This window comes from Pseudopodoces humilis, chromosome 5 (genome assembly GCF_049639895.1).
Source record: "Pseudopodoces humilis isolate 2021_Gansu_Grassland_sample_001 chromosome 5, ASM4963989v1, whole genome shotgun sequence".
Classification (NCBI taxonomy): Eukaryota; Metazoa; Chordata; class Aves; order Passeriformes; family Paridae; genus Pseudopodoces; species Pseudopodoces humilis.
In genome coordinates, this window is record NC_142204.1 from 56,869,953 (window position 1) to 56,893,171 (window position 23,219).

The window sequence follows — 23,219 nt, forward strand, 5'->3', positions numbered from 1 at the left end:
TGCCATTGCTCCTCATCCTGTCACTGGCACCACAAAGATGAGTCTGGCATCCTCTTGGCACCCACCTTTGAGATATTTGCATGTATTGATGAGATCCCCTCTTAGTCTCACCTTCTCCAGGCTAAACAGGCGCAGCTCCCAGGGTCTCCTCGTAACCAAGATGCTCCAGACCCCTCATCATCTTGGTGGCCTCTGCTGGACCCTCTCCTGTATTCTAACTGAATACTCAAGATGTGGCCACACTAGGACCAAGTGGAGAAGCAGCATCACCTCCCATCATCTTCTCAAAAAATCTCATACCATGCTGTACTTGATCTAACTGTATCCTATCTTATCCTAACTTGATCCCATCCTATTCTCAGTCTTCACTCATCATCCCTTGGTGTTACACTTTTTCTTACAGATAACATATCAGTACTATTTTAATATTCAAGTTAAAGGAGACATGTTCACCCTAAATGAATTTGCTTCTTCAAGCATTAGATTCAATGCATTCTTTGATATTGTTTAGACTCTATGCTTCAAAACAAAACATCCCAGGCTCATACTGTAGCAAATGCCATGATCAAATAATTTGTTCTAAACTAGGGAAACCAGCCAAACAACAAATTCTACATACAGAGACTATTGCAACAGCTATCTGATTTTATATGTAAAAGAAAATTCTTAATACTTTCCATTCAGTAGGGAGCAGCTGTACTCTTAACTTTACTATGTGGAAAACAGGAGGGGAACCAGCTGTTTAAAAAATCGTAACATTTGTAGTGAAAAATGGTTTCAACTTTGGGGATAATTGATGTTGCCAGTAGATTGTTTGAAAATTACCAGCATAGCATAATACGTAATTGGTATAATACATAAAATGTATTAAAATTCAGTAGATTTTAAAGTAATTATCAATGTAAAAACAATTATTAACTCTCAGTCTGTTCACACATATTAGTGATCAAGAATACACAATTGCAGCTTAAAATAAATTCTTCAGTCACTCACTGGTAGCTGTGGCTAGAAACTACCTAAATATATCAGGAAAGTCTTGTAAAAGGGAGCCTTGAAGTATAAACAGAAAGTTACCACTTTATCTCTTTTTCTATAATTATTTCTTTTTCATTGCAAGTTCTAATAACTTGATCAATTAAACATTATACCCAAAATTATTATAGGCTTTTCACCATCAGTTTTATAAGTGAATAATTACATATTTGAGGAACAAAAGGCACACTGGGATTCAGTGAAGATTAAGCCTTACCCTATTCTTTTTGTTCATATGTCAATCCAGTAAAAGAAAATATCGATAACTTTTCTTCTATTTCAGTAAGCGTACTGTTCTTCGAAAATGAGGTCAAATCAGTTATTTTCCTGTAGAGAATCTGACACAATATTTTCTAATTAGCAAAGTACCTGTTTTTCTGTAAACACAGTTACAAGACCTAGATGTCAAGTTTTAATGTGCACGTGCAGAAATGTACATTTATGTAACTGAGAAAGATTGGTCATTTGATTGTAACTGCTGGCCAGGCACTGAAAGTACTAAACCATACAACAGTTTGACATCTCAGTGCTGGACATGCTCTCAGCTGTTGGCCAAAATCTGATCACCTTTTTTAAGCAAAATATTCAGTAAAGTAGTAAAAAACCCTTCTGTCTACCACCAGCTGTCAGCTGGGCTTCAGACCACTAGCCTGAGACAGCACCTGTGGCTCTGCTGGATGACCTCTGCATTATAGGGAAAAGGAAGAGAGTCATATCAATTCTAATAGACTTGGCACCTTTGATACAGCTGATCTCCAAAAACTCCTACTTTCATCTCAAAGAGAGTTGCAGACAGCAAACATTAACAGCCTGAAAGGACTCGGGCCATTTTCCTCAAACCATAAACACAGGAAAATATAGGCATTCCTTTTCTCTACCATCTTCAGACTCTCACAGTAGTTGTACTCCTTCTATTTACTTTTCATCAGGCTCTAGATATCCTAAGTGCAAGCAGCAGAAACACACACAGCATTCAACTCTACCCTGCACCAAGTATGAACGTAAACGAATTCTGTAAAAAGCTCCTGTTTAGAGAAGTGGTGGTGAGAACTGAATCCAGGAAGGGCAAAAACAATGCTTGAAGCATGACAGAAGTGCTCAAAAAAAACTTTCTCTGGAATAATTTCCATTTACAAAAATGTTTGTGGCATTAAAACAGGTGACAGTTTCAAAGATATATTTTCTTATTCATCTTTGGCTCAGATACTGTGAAATCAAAAATCATTCCTCTGGATTTCATCTGAGACTTATTGGAACTTATCAGGCATGGGTTGGTCCTGGTGAACTGGTCAGTCATTTCTCCAGATCTGCACTGCATGTATGAAAGGAGGAGGGAACCGTGATTTTATGTGGAAATGAAGCTTCAAAAGAGACAAAATTCAAAAGAACCAACTAAGCAATAAAAATGTGTACAAAGATTAGTTCAAACTTTAAAAGGCCTACATTGGTCCATGAAAGTAACTTCTGTACTCATTACCATTCCAAGAAAACAATTATGTTAATCATTCTTTACAATGAAGTGTAAGCAACAAAAATTTTATGATGGTATTAGCATCATTGTGATATTAATTCCCACAAGATTAATAGAATACAAATCCAATTTATTCAGATTAATTTACCTTCATTTTCTTCTTTTATACACAAAATGGAAAGACTCCTATAAATTAATTGAGCTATTTATTCTCCAAAGGAGAGAGAGAGACATGGTTGTTGGCAGTGTTTTATGAACCTGAAAGGTAATGGGGCCCATAAAACTCTTTGACACATGTTTTTGAGCTTCACATAATTACTCTGTACCTCATACTTGAAGTGTAAAAAGAGACTAGTTTCTTTTGCCTGATCATCTACCAGCCAAATTTGCTGCTCGCAAGAATTTATGTCATAGATTTTTACTCCCTGCTATTTAAAAAATAATATTTAAATCATTGAGGTAGTTCATCTTTCATAAAAGGCAAAAATAGCAGTTGCATTATGTCTATCCTGCAAAAATACACAACACAATCACTCTTTTTCAATGTTATTGAAAGCATATGAAGAAAATGAAATTATGTTTAGAAACATATTGTTAATGTACAATCAATATTCTTCTCAGAAAATTAAGATTCATCTCTTTGAATGAATTGAGATTCATCTGTTCTTCACAGAAGGAGAGCCTGGGCATTGGACTGGGCTGCCTGGAGAGCTGGTGGAGTCACCATCCCTGGAGATGTTTAGGAAAACAATGGATGTGGATCCAACTGCCATGGTCTAGTTGGCAAGGTGGTAAGGTCATAAGTTGGACTGGATGATCTCAAAGGTCTTTTCCAACCCTATTCATTTTATAATTCTCTGTGATCTTACACAGACCTGTTCTTCCATATGTATAGAATCTGGTCAGGCAACGGGGAAGAAAATCTACTAGAAAACAGGGCTTATGCTGTGTGTATGTGGACTCTACTTGGTACAGACAGAATCACTCTCCAAAATAGGCTGTAGGAACAAAAGATACTAATTTCTGTTATTCGTTAAAGTATCACATTTAGTTGAAAAATTTTTCAAATGTAGTATAGAAACTAAAACAGATAACTAAAGCACATGAAAAGTAATACCTCAAAGCTATCTTTAGAAATCTAGTTTGTTTCAAAACAAGCTGCATACTTAATTTCAACATGGTAAGAAATATTGAGAGTTTGTTATATATCTTGATACTATCTGCATGTGTTTCATATGTGGAAGCTCTACTTCATTAGTTCCACTGGCTCAGACACTACTGCAAATTTCCAATGTGTTGTTTCAATATTAGTCATCTTAAATCCAAGTAAAGAAAAGTCTTCTCTTTTCACCATAAATACTCTTTCATCATCTGCAATTGATTTAAAAAGAGGCTTTTCAACTCCTTACATAAAATAAAACATTCCTCATCTTGTGTACTTAAACTTGCTCAAATTCCTTGTTTTTAGGAAATAAGCATTATGGTGCTTAATTTTTACTGGAATAATACAAACTGTTAATATATGTAGGTATTAAATGCATCAAAAAACAGGCATTCTGTCCGATAACAGTTCCAACAAGATCTACTTTCAATGCAGGAGAAAATACATTTTAATGGTTATCACTATTGTGTTTTATAGATGTAAGCACTGCAACATTTCATGAACCATGCAGTCAAGATTCCTGTTAAGTGTACACAGCAAGTAAATGAATTTGCCAATACACATTCTATAAGATCTTGATTTTCCCGTCTCTCAGCTAAAATACTACAAAAGCTAGGAACGAACATTTTGACAGATTGTAACCACTTTAATTCCTCCACTACAACAGTTCTCGCACTAAGCAAGGAGGCAGAGTGTATGCTCTCAGCAGGAACAGCTTTCTGACTAGCAGTAATGTTTCAGACTCAGGTGCCTGTGGGAAAGACAAAGAGAGACACGTTTGTTTCCAATGAAGCAAAACTAAAGTGGATGATCCAGACTATCAAATGGTCTTCTCATATGTGTATCCCTCTGCTTATTTTGCTTTTATCTGAACTGTGCAAGTCTGTCAGCAAAACCATGTGAATAGGACACCAAGACAGGAGGGGGAAAAAAAAAGAGATCCTTAAGATAAGGGAGATGTAGATAAGAGGAAAAGCAACCAAAACACAGAAAAGCCACAATGTGGATTCAGAAGCTTTCATTACTTAAAGACAGAATTTTCTCTGACAGTTCTCTATCACACGTACCTGATTTAATTCCAAATTTTACCCCTCCATTATTTCTTGCAATGTGTATTTTTTTCCTTCTAACTGAAGTTACATTAAAAATTTAGACAGCAGCAACAATGCCCAACTCATGGCACTATCCCTGATCTTCCATGAAAGAAAAAAAATAGTGCAGATTTAGAGACGTGGGGAAAAAATTCTACATTTTGATCACTTAAGTTCAGCTACAGTGTTACACTGAGATATTAAATGTGTGAATTAATAGAAATATACACTGAAAAGAGTAAATCAGAAGCAAAGTAAGAACACAAAATTGGTCAAAAGCATACTTCAGAAATGTTGTTATTTGACTTTACAGTAGAGCTCTGTAATTCTCATTCCATATGCTTTATGTCACCATCACTTTCAAACAAAGACCAAAACCAACTAGCTATGACTTCAGTTTTAGCTTCCTGACACCCACTTTTAAGGCAGTTGTTCCTCTTCCTGGAAAACTGCATATTATTCAGCCAAACCATAGGTGTCTTTTGTCACATGAAATATATAGGACCTCAGTAATATTGACATGCATCTGAAATTTAGGGGCCCTTGTCATGACAAATGATACATAACCATCACATCTACCAGGGCTCTCCAGCATTTTGGCAACTTAAAAGGCTTGTTCAAATTACATGCACTGAAACTGAAAGTATATTTTTTCCTTAGCACCTCAGTACTAAGCTTTTGTGCATAATCATATCTGTTGCTTAATATACTTCCAAAATAATTGAAAACAGCAGAAGAAAATTTAAACTAAATTCTAACAAGGTATTTAGACTCAGGACTACAGTATGCTGTATCACAGAGTTTATAATTGAGCTCAGAGAACCTGATGTAGGGGAGAAAAACAACCAAACAAACCAACATAAAAAGAGCCCAATTCTCAAGTCTCTGCAAATCTAGCACATGGGAGAAAAATTCTCTACACATATATCAAGTTAATTTGTCTGATAAGTCACTGACAAACTGTGATTCACATAGCAGTACCTGTCACGCCAACTAACAGAAAAGCACTTCAAAAAGTGGCAAGACAAACAGTAGGGGCAATTCACCTGACCTTAGATAAGAAAAATAAAGAAGCAAAACTGAAAAATACAAAAGATAGGAAACTAATATTGGAACTCAATGCCAACACTGAACAGTAAATTCAAAAAGAAGCCCTAAGGAAGGAAATAGTTATTGTTTATTATAAACAGTGAAAGGAAAGGTAATGAAATATATTGGGAATATGCTCTAATAAGATTACATAGGAGATGTTTTCTTGTGTTCTACATACTTGATCTTTGATGGAGACAAAAAAACAAAAAACAACCCTGTAATTTCCAGGAAATTTACTAAGAAATAAGACAGGTAGGCACATCATTTGATATTTGTGTCCATGTTTAAATTAAAATACTAAGGAAAAGATTAGTTTCACTCTGTGAAGTTGAAGATTCTAAAGGACATCCTTTTCCTCTATAAAGAGAGGAATTATCAGAGAAAACAACAGACAATTATTCTTAATACTACCTATTCTCAATAAAATGTCAATCCTATGAAGGCAGTGTAATATTTATGCCAAAGAACATTTTGGTATATGTACATTGCCATCAAATGTCAGGGCTAATTTTTAGCAGTCACTGAGAGGGGGCATGTCTAGGAAAGACAGATTATTCCATACCACCTCGGGTTCATTGCCAGGTGATGGGGAAAGGCACTCTCACTTCTTGGGAAAAGGGGTTTCTTCTGGTCAAGAAAACATGTCAGGGGAACTGTCTGGTCTTGTTTACCCTCCTAAGGTCTGCAGTCACCATTTTCCCATGGGAATCACTCTCTTTTGCACACTTTTATATCACCATTGCTGCTGTTACTGTTCATTCCTTATCTCAGTTCTGTTTCCAGTGAATTGTTCTTCTCTCAATCCATAAAGTTTTGTGCCTTCAGTTGGAGGTGGGGTGGAGGGGGAAAAGCGTTTGGGTTTTTTTTTTGGCGATAGCACTAAATTTGAGAATACCATTTCTAAACCATGACAAGCAAGGCATTCTACATTTGTAGACAGGATTAAGGTAGAGATCTGTGGTTACACAGGCAGCACAACCAGAACTGAACAGCTTTTAGACAAAGAATCCATGTAGATATATTTACTGTGAAAAAGGTGAAAAGCAATATATTCCTTGAACAAAAACATATTTATAAAACAATGAGCTATAGAAGGCAACAAATCTTTCCAGATGAAAAGAACTGTAAAAATAGAACTTACACTGAAGAATGGAAAATTGGAGGAACATCTCGCATCATAAAGCCCAATATCCTCCCGAAAATACCCACATAACATTTTTCATACAAAGCTTTTATTTTCTTCATATCTGCTTTTATATTCAAGGTAAGAATTTCAGGTCTTCTTTGCCTCTGCAGCTTCTTATAAACATGTACACATTGTTCACTTTTAAACCTTTTCTTACCTAAATCAGTAGTAGATTAAAGTATTTCATATGTTTTAACCACACTATAAAACTCTGCATGTTGAAAATGTGTTCAATATTATTTCATATGGAAGAGGCTTAAAAAAGAGAAAAAAGGAATAGTAAAGCTGATAACCTTTGGTACACTCCAAAATTCACATAGGTTGCAACTTCTGGGGGAAGACAGTATTTTTAGAGTCCAGAAACTGGAGAATGGCAAAGAAACTGGAGAATTTACAGTAAGACAAAACACTGAAAAAAAAATATTCAGGATACAAACTGTTTGCAACGATGTCTTCAGAAAATCCCAGTAATTTATGCCAACTATATCCCTCGAATTGTACAAATCCTTTGCTGCATTAATTCAGTATCTTGACCTACAGTCTTAATCAATCTGTATCACAAAACCATTTTTCTGTGTTTTTCTTCCTTACAGAAATACTGAACCAGTTACTTGGCATTAAACATTTCAATATTAAATGTGGGCCTTGAAAATAGGAAGAGCAACATCCTAAAGATGCTATAATGATGGACTGGATTAATGTAATAACACATACAATAAAATCTTAGCAAGCCGTCTATGTGCCAACAAATACAAGCACTTGTGCAGCACAATTTACATCAAACTCTAAACTCTATAATGTATTTTAAAAAAGTCACATGGACTGCATTGTGAAAACGTTTACACTTTCACTGACTTTAAAATGAGATTATGGTAACTATAGATGACTACACTGCAGAAATCTAAAGTAATGAAAGACCTGTCCTTTTCAGATGAAAGTGAAATTATTTGTCATCTGTTCCTTTTAATCTATGAGGATCTGGCTTCCACAACATATATTTGGGTTTGGTGGTTTTGTTTGTTTTTTTGTTTCATGGGTGAAGCTGATAACTTAAAATGAAAACATCTGTGAAAGTTCTTTGAAATGGTATCTTCTTATCATTAATCCAGTTATTATGCTCTACAAGCACACATTGGGTCAAATGCTTTAGAGCAGATAATTTCATCAAAATTATTACCTTACAGTAACATTTGGTGATATCTAACTTTAAAGCCTCTTATTTTAAATATTGATATGTTTTTAACTGAGCACACATATACACAAAACTATATATATTCTCACCTTAGAATGAATGTTCAATAGAGCATTACTGACAGTAGACACTTAGAAAGCCCTGGAAAATCTTTCTGATATTTTTCAACAAAATTATTTTCAGTAATAACTCAGGTTATTACATTAGTTCAATTCAGGAAAGAATTTTCTATTTTTCTATTTTTAATGATTCAAGGTGATACACAGAACTACACTGGAATTTGTTCAGTATACAAAATAAATATTAAAACCAGCAGCATTTCTTTTAGGTTGCAAAGAAGAAAAGTGTCTACACAAGGTATAATTAAATAGAAGATTCATTTTGGTTCAAAATATGAGAAACCAGTGAACCCTTTCAATAACACAATGCTGTTAAGTAACAGAATGCTATCAGTAACAGGTAAACTCTCAATACCTTTTACATTTGTATTTGACTTTCTACCTTCTACTACTTCTTCAGTGGTGTCAGTAAGGAAAAACTAAAAGATTAGTGGGACCCCAGTAAAAGAAAATCCAACTGTTTAATTTAAAGCAAGAGAACAAAAGTCATAGACTGGTTTGGGTTGGAAGGATCTCTTAAAGATTATCTACCATGGGCAGGGGCACCTTCCACTAGACAAGGTTGCTCCAAGTGCCATCCAGCCTGATCTTGAACACTTCCAGGGACTGGGCATTCACAGCTTCTCTGGGAAGCCTGTGTCAGTGTCTCACCACCCTCACAGTAAAAGACTTCTTATGTCCCATGTGAATCTACTCTGTTTAAACTATTGCCCTTTGTCCTGTTGCTACTGGCTTTGGTAAAATGACTCCATCCTTCTCACAAGTCCCCTTGATAATAGTGCAAGGTTGTAAGTAAGGTCTTCCCTAAGCCTTCCTTTCTCCAGGCTGAATAATTCCAACTCTCTCTACTGGTCTTCATAGGCTTTAGCCCCCTGATCACTTTTGTGGCTTCCTGTGGGTCTGGCAGAAGTGCCAGAAGCCACTGTTCCCACTGCTTTTCAACATTTCTGCATTCAACTGAACCACTTAATTAACAGTGTAACAGCTTAGCTTAAACCCACTTCTGTCATCTGACTAAGATGTTCTGCCAAACTTTGCACTGGTCTTGTTCAATGGAAAATTTAAATATCCACTAAAAGGAATATTGACATCCAAGACTATGAAAAGTGATAGAGGCATTCAGGGTTAAAGGTATCTCTATTTGTCAGTGTATCATCTCTTAGAACATATTTGTCAAGATCAGTATTATAAGTTAATCAGAAGAAAAAAGAGTTCCAAGAGCAAAGGTCAAAGCCACCATAAATTATACTGGGACTAACAAGAACTTTAACAAGAACTCAGAAAGAACTCCTATTTTACCTTTTTTTTTTTTATTTTTATTTTCCATATTTAGTGATTTCTCATTTCTGTAAGATTTAAGGACTTTTCTCTCAAATGACATGTAACAGAATCATTAGGTTCTACAGCTGTGCTTCAATAAAGTTGGTCAGTAAAATTCTCCCCTACAATGGATGAAAAAATAGGAATTAACCCAACGAACATAACCTGCAATTTGAAATATTGCCAATCTCCTAGGTACTGTGTTCTGGGCTTTTAGTCAGTTTCTGGTACAGAAAATAAAAACAGAACACATCTGTTTAACTGTGTTCTGGACTTAACCTCCACACAAAACAAAACCAGAGACAGTCCCAGTTCCAGACTTTCAAAATACCGGAATGAACAATGGGGTCATAGCATAAATTGCTACTTTCAGTTGCAGCCAAAGGCAGAAGGGTGCTTTATTATGAAAAGTATGTGATCCTAAAAACTTCATAAGATCCTGCCCTGTTAAAACACTCTCCTATTGGAAGAGCAGGATATAACACTGGAGGAGGATTCTTTTAGTCAAGGGTCAGATAAAGGCATGGGTTAACTCAGGCTGCAAGAGAATGAGGCAGCCTAGGAGTGGGACCATTCACTGGGCCATTTAGTGATAAGGGGTAATGTTTTGAAGTGCTAGTAGCTTCAAATTGAAAGGGGAGGTTTAGATTAGATATTAGAATAAACCTCTTTAACTTGAAGGTGTTGAGGAACTGGAACAGGTTGCTCAGAAAAGTTCTCATCCCTGGAACTGCTCAAGGTCAGGCTGGATGGTGGTCTGAGCAACCTGGTCAAGTGGAAAGTGTCCCTGACCATAGCAGGGGGTTTGGGACTAGCTGACCATTAAAGGTCTCTTCCATCACATAACATTCTATGCTTTTATGAGGCAGAAAAACACAAAATTAATAAACATATATTGACAATCAAAAAGATCATCAGATCTATAAATAAATCACACCAACCTTGTTTTTAGAGTGCCTTGAAGGGCATTCTAACAAGAGAAATTGAAGCTAGAGGTCTCCCTATGGTTTATGTTTTCTCCAACAACAGCATATAATTTGTAAAAATAAATAACACTTTCTTCTAGAGAAGCTATTTCCTTACTGCCTGTACTGTACTACAGGCAACAAAGGGAAGTGTTAGGACATGCAAAAGCATAGATGATATTGAGTAACTGGATGCTACTCAGGAGAAAACTGGAGGGGCTGTTGCTCAGAGACCCCTTTTAAAAATAGTCATACTCCTCACCCCACTTAGATTATTTTCTCTTATCTGAGAGCAATCAAGTGTTTGAAGAAAGACATGCAAAGAACCAGCCTGGTCAGAGATCAAAATAATACACAGGCCACACAATTTGGAAGAAAGCCAAAGATCATCACGTAGAAGCAAAACCACCTACAAATTTAACATGTTATTCATGAACGGTCCTTTTATTTAAAAACATGCACAAAGTCTTTGAAATAAACCTCTATACCAAAAGTATTGGAAAATATAGTCTAAATACAGTTCATATATTTTCAAATAGTCACCACATAACATTTTCCTATTTGTAGGGCTAACATAAAAGCATATCCAGGAAGCATATTCCAAAACATCTAAAATAAGCAAATTTGCCAACCATCTGTGCAAAAAGCAGTCTAACTTAGACTTAAACACAGAAAAAAATAAATAGATTCCAGCTCAGCAGTGGAACAACACACCTGATCTAACATGAGACTAAGCATGGAAACATTCTAGTTTGAATTTAGCAACAAAGAATATGCAGACCAGGAAGACTGTGGCTAATCAAACCTGCTTGGATTTGCCTATATATCTAACACTTCTATATGAAGCACAGTATTTAGGTGCATTTTTGAGTTATTGACAACATTCAAGGCACACCTCTAATGAACAATATTTGACATGCCAGATGCTAGACTAGCTGTCAATGTTTTTTTTCAGGTAATAGCCTTATGGTTAGAGCAATCTCTAAGAAAGCACTAAATTGCATCTTAAAAACAGAGATATTTCATACCATCCCCTTCTAGCAGAGAATGAGTGGGAAAATATCCACTCCTAAGGGCTAAGCTCAGTGAAGGACTTTCTACTACTTCTTCACTGGTGTCAGTAAGGAAAAACTAAAAGATTAGTGGGACCACAGTAAAAGAAAATCTAATCTAGCTTATGTTTATGCCCTTAGCTGGAGCAGGGGGGCTTACTCCTGTAATAGTAATGAAAATTACTATTTTCATAGTATATGGTACGAAAAAAATAGTACATTACATAAACAGCACAAAGAAAACTGTCAAATAGGTCTCAATCTCTGTTTTGTCAGTCCTGCTGAAAGACATGGAATACTCCTCTACTACATATTTAATTGAAGATATCCATTTCTTTCAAGTTTCCCCTCCCAACCTACTTCCCATCATTCATCCATATCAGTGGTTCTACTTACAATGGAAGTACGAATTGCCAGAATTCAAACACATTTGAGAAATTGTAATGGTGCTTACTTAGCCTTAAAAGGTCGAATCCAATATCCAAAGCAGTAAGAAGACATTTCTTATGTTGATGCCGAGGACTTCTATGTAATACATCATCTGAACAGACTACAACACAACTGGTGAGACTATCTCAGAGTCAATTTGCTACTCACATTAACAGGTTACTAGTATGTTATAGAGACCATCAAGTTCAAAGCTTTAAAAATCTGTGTTTTTCACTTTTGAAGCTGAATGATAACAGAACAATAACAGAAGCTGTAGGCTTTCATTCAGAGCTGACTTGTTTGCATCCAACGTAAATGGGCAGTGACCATTTGCCATCTAACAGCTGTTCAGTATCCTGTGCATGATGATATGGTAGCTCCTGCTGTAGAAGTGGCCAGGTGACTGCCACAGTTAATTGCCACTCCTGCTGGCAGTCGCAAATCAGGAAACAGTAAGACCTGGAGACCATAGTAGCCCATGTCTTTTAGACAGAAAGCAACTCCAGAACAGGACAATGAAAAGGTATTTCTCAAATGAGCCGTGTCTACCTAATAAGAACAGGATGTCAATTTAAGGTAAGGTTAATAGAATATAATATTTTTTCGTGGTTTAACCCCAGCCAGGAACCCAGGAACCAAAACCCAGGTGGCTGCTCATTCTCTCCCCATGAGCAGGACTAGGGAGAGAATCAGAAAGGTAAAAGCCAGAAAACTCAAGGGTTGAGATAAAGATCATCTAATAGGGAAAACAAAAGCCATGCACACAGGCAAAGCAAAACAAGAAATTAATTCATCCCTTCCCATGGGCATGCAGGTGTTCAGCTGTCTCCAGGAAAGCAGTGCTCCATCATGTGTAACAATGACTTGGCAGACACCACCACTCTGAACCTCTCCTCCTTTTTCCCCCCATTTCATATACTGGGCATGATGTTACAAGGTCTGGAATACCCCTTTGGTCAGTTGGGGTCACCTCTCCTGGCAGGGTCTCCTCCCAGCCTGCCATGTATCTGCAGTTTCCTCACAGTGTGGCAATAAGGACAGCAGAAAAGGCCTTGGCTCTGTGTAAGCCCTGCTCACCAGTAGCAAAAATATCTCTGTATTATGTTACGGGAAATACTTTGCATTTTGGACTTTTAGCTTCCTTTTTCCTAGTACTATCACCATTGAGTAAACATAAATACTGGGTTTCATACTGCTGTCTTCCATACACAATACTCAAAGTAAGAAGGCCAATTTTTCAAGTACCATTCAGTTTTAGTAACTCCTTTCAAAAAAAACCCATTTACTCACCCACAGAAATATTACCTTAACAGAACAGCACAGGGCTCTAATGTTCTACTCCTTGGGCTTAAAAAACAGTATAAAAAAGGAAAAGCAAAAGCTTGTAACAGCCACAACTTTGCTAAAAGCTGATTCATATATTGCTTAAAAAGTTAGCATTTGCATATAAAAAGCTCCTCAGTATTTATAGCAAACTCAACTGAATAAATGCACTAAAATGTAGTTCTGAATCAAAACCATGTTATTTAGATTCCTGATGTTAGCAGGCAGCTGTGATAACACATAGAATTTCCTTAATTTGACCAAACTTTCTAACATGGTAAAATTCATACTCCAGTTATGAAGAAGAAAAAAAAACCCAACAAACAACTACTCATTTTACCTTTACAACAGTAAAAAAACAATAAAAAACACAGTGTGAGGTATTCATTGTAGGTAGTTCTCCCCAGTTTACTCCTGTTCATTAAACAGGTATGCGAGATACATGTCTGGAATGCAAAAATGTCACAACTCTTTGAATTCTGAATTGCCATGAAGGTGGCCACCCTCTACCAGAAGAGCCTTCTGAGGCTGTTTTTGCATTTAATGATACATCTGCTGAGAAAAATAACTCTTTGTTGGTCACACCAAGGACCATAAATAGCCTATTTCTACTACTTTGTTTTTGTCTTCCCCTGTTGAGAGCCTACCAAATCAGACCATTTTCCTTCAGATGGAGAATATTACATTATATTTATCACTATAGCAACTAACCTAATTGATTTGATGCAGGTTTCTCTTCCACCATAGGATGGAGCCATTATCCCTAAGTATAATCTAAACATTTAAGAAAGAAAAAATTATCAGTTTATCATTTTATCACACCAATAGGAATATAATTGGACTTCAGATACTAAAGTATAAATTAAAGTCTAATGGGTTGTACATTACATCCAGAACATTCTTTATAAATAAGCTTATCTGTCAAGTGGAATTTAGAGTATAGTGTTTACTGGTTGCTCCTGGTAATTGGGATGACTATTGTACAACAAATACACTTCCAGAAACAAAGATTCACAAAGTAATTAGGAGAAGGAGAAGCAATGTTCAAATAACTGATTCAGAAATAAGCTTTGTCAGACTAACAGATTAAAAACGGAAATAGGTAAGATAGATCAAAAATTGTATGTACAGTGCTATTGAGAAAGGAAAAATGGAAAAGTTCTTTCCCAGATTTTGGTTTGGAGGCTGCAGGGTTTGTTTTCAGTAGAATGATACAATGAGAGATAATAAAAGATTAGGTTCCTGTAATTAGTTTGATAATATATTCACCTTTATTGATATACTTCCATGTGCCTGACAACAAGGTGTGGGGGAAAGTAGAGACCACATTACATATTCAAATTCTTTCCTTTTACTTTCTAAGAAATATGGAAATCCTGTTATTTTTAAAGCATTTTTAAAAGTCATCGTGTCTCCCCCCCCCCCCACAACACCCAGATCTGCTTTTCTTCAAGAAAAGGCATCAGATGAAAAAAAGACTGATTAAACTTTAGCTCATTTATAAAAGAATTCATAAAATCTGAAGTGCAGCTTTACCTAGAAATAGCTTTACTTTTTTTTATCTTGATTTTTTCACAGAGCAAAAACCATTTTTTTCAATGTCTCAAATACTACCACTAGAGAAAATGTTCATGATGCTTCATTAACATTTGGAATTGCAATTGTCAAATCAGTAAAGCATTACACAAATGGTGGAGTGTTTTGACACTGCATATTTTAAGCAGCATGGTGCTTTTCAGTGCTATATGAAATAAAGAGTGTACTACATATTTGAGGAACACCATCTACACTGGCTGAGAGAACTAATTGGAAACTGGTCTTTAAGCTCACTAGAAAATGTCTCCAGATTATCAGCCAAGATTTGCATTTTTTATCAGTAAACAATGCAAAAAAATAAACAATGAGTGTGTAACAATTTAAATGGATGACTACATTCCTTAGGACATTGTCAAACTTCTCATTGCTGAAAATAAATCATTTTTAAAGTGTCAGAGTTCATGGTTAACTCTTTTTGAGGCCATGCTGATCAAAAATATATGCACAAAAGATCTCATATCTCCTCATAAGAAGCCCATGACTCTTTGGACACTTCTAGCACAAACTTAACAAAATATTTCCTATCACTAATATCAAACTGAATTCCCTTTACACTTGAAATACTCGTTTTGTAATATGCACTCCCATGATAAAATAGATGCTTTTAAAATTTGCTATGTTGTTTATTATATCCTCCATATTAACACATTGAATAAAGCATTATGTAAAAAATATAAATATTTTAAGTGTGGCCTCTTTAATATGATTTTATTAATGAGAAGTGTAATGCAAAATGTGCTAAATTACAAAAATAATTACAAAATATGTTATTTTCAGAATAATCCACTTTCAGTGTCATCAGTATAAAGGGCCTCTGTAATAAGCAAAACAAAAGTGAATTAAAGGTTCTCCTAATTAATTATGATCTTGTTTAGAAAAAAACCCAGAACACACACACACACAGAAAATGGTGAATGTAATACAGTTGGAGGGAATGGAATAGAGGGTTAAGAAATGCAGCAGGTATGCTTCTGCAAACCAGCAGCTATTTCCTATTCATCACAGCCTACACCTATTACAGCTCAACAAGACAAGCCTAGTGCAAAATCTTTTATGCTACAGCTAATGAAAGCAATATGCACCATGGGTAAATTACAGACCCCATTCAGCTCAGGGTGGGAAAATACAGTGTAGATTCATTTTGTCAAAGCTGTGTGGGTCCTTCCTGATAAATAGCATATTTTTTTATTATTATTGCATAAAACTGCTTTTTCTGTTCTCTTTGCAAGTTTCCCATCCCGGTGCTATAGACCAACTTGCACTCCCTAACTTGAAGTATGGACATTAACTCCATTTACATTATATAATTGCTTGAAATGATTCTTGCTAAAAGAAAAACAAAGAAAAACAAAAATGACCAAAACAAACAAAAAAGCAGGGAAAAAAAAAAGGCCTTTAAAAGTATTTATAGTCCAAGTACTTGATTCTTATAGATACCTTATCTGCAAGTGTAATTAATGGAATATCTATCAAGCCTTAAAAAATAATATAAAAACTCTACTGATAACCTGAGATGCAGCTCTAAAATAGGCAATATTGACTTGCTAAACAGCTGAGGATATGCTAAGGAGGTGCCAAGATTTTCTCCTATAGAATTTCAGAGGATCACATATGATCCCAGGGATGTTAAGACATCTGTCACTTGATGAAATATGTGCTTCCTAAAAGAATGAACATAAGCAAACCATCTTTTTCATGGAAGGTGGACGGAGTTAGGAGAGTGTGTATGTGGAAGGAGCAGCCTCAGAGCAATCTGGTAACGTCTGAAAACAAACAGTGAACAGTGGATCAGGGTTACTACCGCTAGAAAGTTTGTTTCTAAAATCCAAGAGATGCTACTGTTAGGACTGGAAAAGCCAGATCTACAACCTAAGGACATCTCACTCTCCTGAGAAGCAGCAGTACTAAAGTGCCAGTCTATCTGCTTTGCCAGAGGGGAGTGGGGGGAGATGTGCTGAGGGGCAAGTCTAAGGCACAGTACCTACGCCTGCCAGCTTCAGAGCTTGGCCTGCGCCTCAAGCGTTACCTCACATGGGAAGGGTGTAGATGTATGCCCAGCAAAAGCACCAGGACAAATATGTACTTACTGCAGTAAGCGATTAGGAGACTAGCCAGGATCATGATAGCCCAGAAAGTTGAGGACATGCTTGGCAAGGCGCTGGCATCTTTCCTACTGCTTCTCCTGGGAGATGGAGCCATTGAAGCCACTTCCCCGGTGGGGGAAAGTCAGACAGTTTCACCAGCCAGCTCTCCCCTTGACTGATGGCCTTGCTCCACGTGTAATCCTCAAGGAAGGCATCTTCCAACGACTCTGCTGTTCATCATCAGCAACCTGTTCCTGCTGCAGGAATCATCTTCCAGCCAGAAAGCCAAGGCGCCTCTAATGCACGCGGGGCTTGGGAACAGTGGCCACAGCCAGCTTCCCTCCTGTCACTGTGGTGGGGCTCACTAGCATGGAGGGTTTCACTGCGGCTTGGATACCTCGCGTGGTACTGAGCTTCGATGATGTCCCACGAACAAGCCTCTTTTTTTTTTTTTTTCCCCCCCTTTCTGTTTTTAATTTGCAGAAGTTGTTCCGCTTGCTGTCCTTCCCCCTGCCTCCCCCTCCCCGGGGGCAGCCCCGCAGGCGGAGCGCGGGCCCCGGCGGTGCGAACGCGGCGCCTCCCCCGCCCGCCCGCCCGCGGCTCTACGGCGACCCCCGCTCAGGGCGCCGCCGCCCCCCGGCCCAGGCCAGCATGGCCGCGGGGGCCCCTGAGGGGCCGGGCAGGGCTCCGCCGGGCAGCTCCGCGCAGGGAGGGCGATCCGCGCCCCGGCCCAGCGCCCGCAGGGCGACGACAGCCCCGTTCCCCCACGGCCTGTCCAGCCTGAGCTCCCCTCCCGACCGGTCCTGCGGCTCGACGGGGCGGAGGCGCGAGAGGCGGCCAGGACACTTTAGGCGGAGGGTCGGCAGCGGCTCTCCTCCTCTCCGTGCGCCGCCCGCTCCGCTCTCAGGCACTGCCGCTACAGCGGCGCTGGCCCTTGAAGTAAAGGAAGCGGGAGGAGGAGGAGGGGGCCGGCGGTCACGCCCACAGGTGCTCAGCGCTCCGAGCGGAGCGGTCCTTCCCCCGCGCCGCTCCGCTCGCGCGTCCCCGCCGGAGGAGCGCGCCCGCCCCGGGGCTCGCATCGCCCCCGGCCCTGCGCCGCTTCCCGCTCCCCCATCCCGCTCCCGGGGCGGCGCCCGCCGGGTTTAGGGTGGGAGGAGCCGCGGGGCGACCGTCCCTGTCCCCGCAGAGGCTGCTGCCAGCCCTGCGGGGCCGGCGGCGGGGGCGGGCTGTGCGGCGGGCAGGGGCCGAGGGGCGAGCCCTGTGCCTCGGCGGGGTAGAGCCGGCTCCGGCCCCCAGCGCCTGCCCGCGGAGAGGTGGCGCGGGGGAGCCGCCGGGCCGGGAGCGGAGCAGACGCGAAGGGAGCGGAGTTCCCGCCCCGAGCCCCCTCTGGGAGTCTTTGCTCTCGGCTGACAAGGGGTCTCGACAGTAAGAGAAGTGGCCCAGGGAATTGTCTGTCCCCGTCCCCTCACCTGCACAGTACGGCTCGAAATCTCCACGATTACTCCTCGACATGACTATAGATGCTAAAGGAAACAGTTCCTCATTGTGTATCCATCTGCGGTCCTTATGGGGACTGCTGTTGGCACGCGGTTTCTGTCGCTGAAATGGCAGTGACACATCGGTATGAAGCCCGCTTTAGAGAGCTTAAATTCACATGTGTGCCAGTGTCCTTTATGATTAAAAGCTTAAATGTTCTAAGAGGGACCAGGTAGTTGAGCTTTTCTGTTTGGAGTCTCCATAGCAATGTCTTCAAATTAATATTTTAAGTTCTGCAGAAGGTAGTCACGTCCCAGGTACAGGCAGACTAGAAGAAAAGCTTGGTCACAAAACGTCCCATTATCTCCTCCTGTGTTTTACTTGCTTAATAGAAATGCCATGAAAAAGGTGATCCGTATTCCTTCAGAAGTACCGGGTTTGTCTGCTTGTTTGCCATTTAAACATCTAGACTTAAAATTGCATATGAATGATGCAATATTCACAAGACAGGACTGTAAAGACCATTTTAATACAGCTGCACTTGATTAGATACTTGTAACTAAGTTCAGTTTTGCACCATGAGGATTTTGCCAATGTAATCACTTTGATTTTAGAGATTTCCTACCAGAATATTTTCATCCTGAACTGGTAGGGCAATAGATTAATGTGTTCAAACATGCTTCAGAGATGAGATTTTAACTATTGTTTGGGTACAACTACATTTATGTACAGAACATCTTCCAAATGTGCCTTTCTCTTCCCTTATTTTCATGGGAATTTCTTTTCTAGTATATTTGAAAACTAGACCAGAGCACAACTCAAGCATTAAGACAACCTGATAAGCTGTATTCTCCTTCCCCACATCATTTAAAAGAGCATTTATATGTAGAGAAAAAAATCTTTGTATCACCTTCCATCCCTAACTTACACACTATATTTTCCTTCTAAGTCAACATAAATTTGTCATCCCTCTTGGAATCCTGAAGTATTACTTCAATTTACAGTTTACCCAAGAAGTTGTGGTTAGACAACAGGATTTCCCTTGGAAATACATCCAGCTTTCAGTCTGAGGAGTGGGAACCATGATTACTGTCCACCTAAATAGAACTTGAAGGTTCATGCAGAAACTGAAGTCCTGCTTTGATAATTCTGAAAACTGACATTCTTCACTTGAGACCAGGTTAATTCACATGTTGAACTACTCAGTTACTCAGAAAGTAAGGCATCACTCACTGAGTACAGGAACCACTGAGCTGGGGCCTTTGTGTTTTTCTATACAACCACCTGTAATAGTTTTACAAAGAAATTTTAAATCTAGAAAGATTTTCAAACATTACATTCTGATTTGATTGTCAAAGACAAGACTTAAAACTGGTCTTAAAATGTAATTTTAGGTCATTTGTTTTGTAGGTGCCTGTTGATCTCCAGTAATGGCTTGGCTGCTCTGCACGGTCTTGTACTGAAGGGTATTTCATCCTACAGTGACACTATTCACAATGTAAAGTCTTACTTAAGGAAGAAGTGATAGAATGTGATCTCAAATTAATTTGCTTGCCCCTTTCTTGATATGTTCCCCACACTTTGATTTTCAAGGAAAGTGTGTGAGTTCTGTCTTTATTGCCTCCCTAATATCCCAAGAAATTCCCAGTATTCAGACCTGTGTGTACGGAAATGTAAGAAACAATGATTAAAGTCATGGGCAGATGTCTGAGAGCTGAAGAGAAAATAGAAAATAGAAACCTAATATAGATAAATAAAATAGAAATCTAATAGCTGAATAGAAAATAGAAACCCAAGTTAATATGTATATCAAAGTGAAATACCCTTTTCAGAAATCAGATTGGTTCCCATACAAAGATGCAGATCTCTCATTTTGCCATTGCTGTTGGAAGAGTTACTATCTGCAAGAAAAGTAAAATAATATTTAAACTCTTTACTAAGACAGGCTGTGCCACTGGTCCAGTTGAATTTATAAGCAAAATATATCTATTGACTAGAAAAGGCATAGTTTGAAGGCTGTTGTAAGCTGTATCTATGTCAGTCTATGATGTGTGTATGCATCACTGCTTTCTGCTCGGATGTCAGACCTGTGAAGCCTGTGTAGTGATGTTGACCTCTATTACAGGTGAGAGGATAACCTACAGAGGATAAATCTTAACATTCATTTAGCATCAAGCATGTACATGGTAGAAGGTAGATAATGTTCTTCAGGTCTTTACAGAGAGACCTTCTGTTCTTTTTGAATTTGTTTATTTGCTTTGAAAATAGAAAGTTTAAATAAATTGTGGGTAAATTTTGGACATTTAAAAATGTCCAAATCTTGGACATTTAAAAATGGCATTGCACTGATTCAGTACACATCAGAGAGAATTAACACTCAGTAATATTTAAGCCAACAACTGAGTTTTTGCTTGGGATAAAATAAAATATTCAGTTGATTCTAAATGTTGATTTCAGGGAAATAACAGAATATCTGAATGGACATTATTGACTAGATTTGTTAATTTTGATATAAATATAAGCAAAAAATATGTAAAAGAATAGCAGCCTTAAAACTTTTTTTACATTGTTAAAAACATGAATTACATACAAGAGCTGTGTAGTATAAGCTTGTTGTTATATCTCAAAAGATTTTCAAAGGAAGAGCAGTGAAGCTTAATACTAAAAAGTAAGCTCCTCAATTTTATTTAACTATTTATGTTTTAAAAAAATTAAAAATTAAAAAAAATTAAAAGTTAAAGAAGTCTGTATGTCTTTTTATAAAAATCCATAGCACATCTTTAACAACCGTGGCAAATATAAAAAAAGAAGAAAAGAATGCAAGACAATTGCAATTTTTTTCATCTTCCTTGAAATGGAGACCATTCAGGGGATATAGATTCATGGTGAAAGAAAAATAATCATTTTAGTTAGATTTTATGAGAAGATTTTCTTTCTTTGTATTTACTATCTTTGGAAAAAATGTTTTACCTAGACACATGCCTCATTTTTTTTTTCCTTTTTAATTCCTCTTTAGTGCCAGGAATATTGACCATCTATTTAGTAGGGAAGTTTTTGCTATTGATTTACACGAAGCAGAAAATTATCATACTTTTGAACAAAGAAAAAGTAAGGAAGAAAGAGAAACCGTGTGTAGTTCCATGCTTAATTCATTGTGAAATTATAATTTAGAGAGTTCAATCCTCCAAATTTTAGTCTAAATGGCAGCCAGCCACATACATCTGAAGTGGGATAAGTAACTTAGTTCTCACCCACTAGTTCAGAAAAAGTCTTTCTTTTCAGAATACTTCAAAATTTGTACAGAGGTATTTTGATACATGCATATGAAAGAGCTTTTATTATGGTCAGTAACAGTAAAGTTCTTAATAACAATTCTGTTAATGCATAGTCAAAATATATTTAGAGAGAAACCATTGACCAAATTTAATTATTGCATTATAATTGTCTATGTGGCAAGTATTCTCACAGAGGAGTACTTTTGTTGATTTTTACAAATGTAAAACTACAGCCTTGTTTGTGGTAGATTGTGCGTTTTCACTGATCTTTTTTCTTTAACAAGGTACCAGTGTTCTTTCTTTAGTTTTTTTTTTCCTAACCATTATTAATTTAGCTGGGTTTGAGATTTTTTTCCTAACTTTAATTATCTGCCAATGATATTATAGATATTATGTGATATTGATACAGTTTGAAAAGCTGTATATGGTTTTGATTTAACATGAAAGTTTTCATAAGTTATGGGAAATTCTCACCTTGTAAAACCAAATCTATGAAGTTGTTCAATGACAGCTATGTTAACCTGTCCAATTATGTGCAAAGCCAAACATTTTAAAAAAGCAAGAAAGTGACAGTGGGAATATGTTGCCAATACAAAACATTTTTATACCTGTCTGTATAACTGATGGGGTGTCACAACATCCACTTTATCATCCTGACTGAATTTTATTTGTAGATTTTACACTAAAATACAGAAAAGCAAAGAAGAGGAATAATTAATGGTGTATTTTAATTCCACTTTGTGTCAAAGACACAAATAGTTTTTATTAAAAAATGACACCAATATTACAGCCTTTTGAAACATGTCTGCCATTTTTTAAAAGAAATACTAGTTGTAGATGACCAAGGGATTAAATTAACTTTTTGTAAAATTACTACATTCCCAGTTAGATCCCGAAAATATAGAGACTGGAAAAAAAAAAAACCACTTTATGGTTGTCATGCAAGCCCAAATATCACATCTAAAGCTGAGTCAAAATAAACTGCATCTCTTCATAGCATACACTAATAAAATGTTTATTTTTTTATGATGTGGGTGTGTAAAATTGTTTCTTTGCATTGAAATGCCTACAACTGATGTGGCAGATAAGTACATTCCTGTCACTTAGCAACCTTTGCTAGTTCAGAGAAAAAAATTAGGGGGTATCTTAAATGGTATTATAAAAAGTGTCTGGAATTTAGAAAATTACCAAATCATTCAGAAATGAATCATTACCTGAGCTACAGTGATGTAATATACTGGATTTGACAGCAAGAACAAAAATAACTAACTTGCATGCATGGATAATTTAGGAGGTGAGTTATTTAAAAAAATTAGGAAAGAAATCAGAACATGAAACAGCAAACAAACCTGAA

General features: G+C 37.6%; 1 protein-coding gene across 3 annotated transcripts in view; it reads right to left on the minus strand.

The window, feature by feature from the left end:
• The window catches only part of TAFA5 (TAFA chemokine like family member 5), a 450,274-nt gene extending 432,725 nt beyond the window's left edge, over positions 1–17,549 (minus strand). For all 3 annotated transcript variants that reach the window (XR_015772528.1, XM_088055523.1, XM_014248885.2), the window contains exon 1: positions 17,118–17,549. Coding sequence is in view for 2 of the 3 variants with exons in the window: in XM_088055523.1 (XP_087911649.1) it covers positions 17,118–17,229 (112 nt within the window). In the remaining variant the exon portion in view is untranslated. The remainder of the gene's footprint in view (positions 1–17,117) is intronic.
• Positions 17,550–23,219: the final 5,670 nt, after the last annotated feature.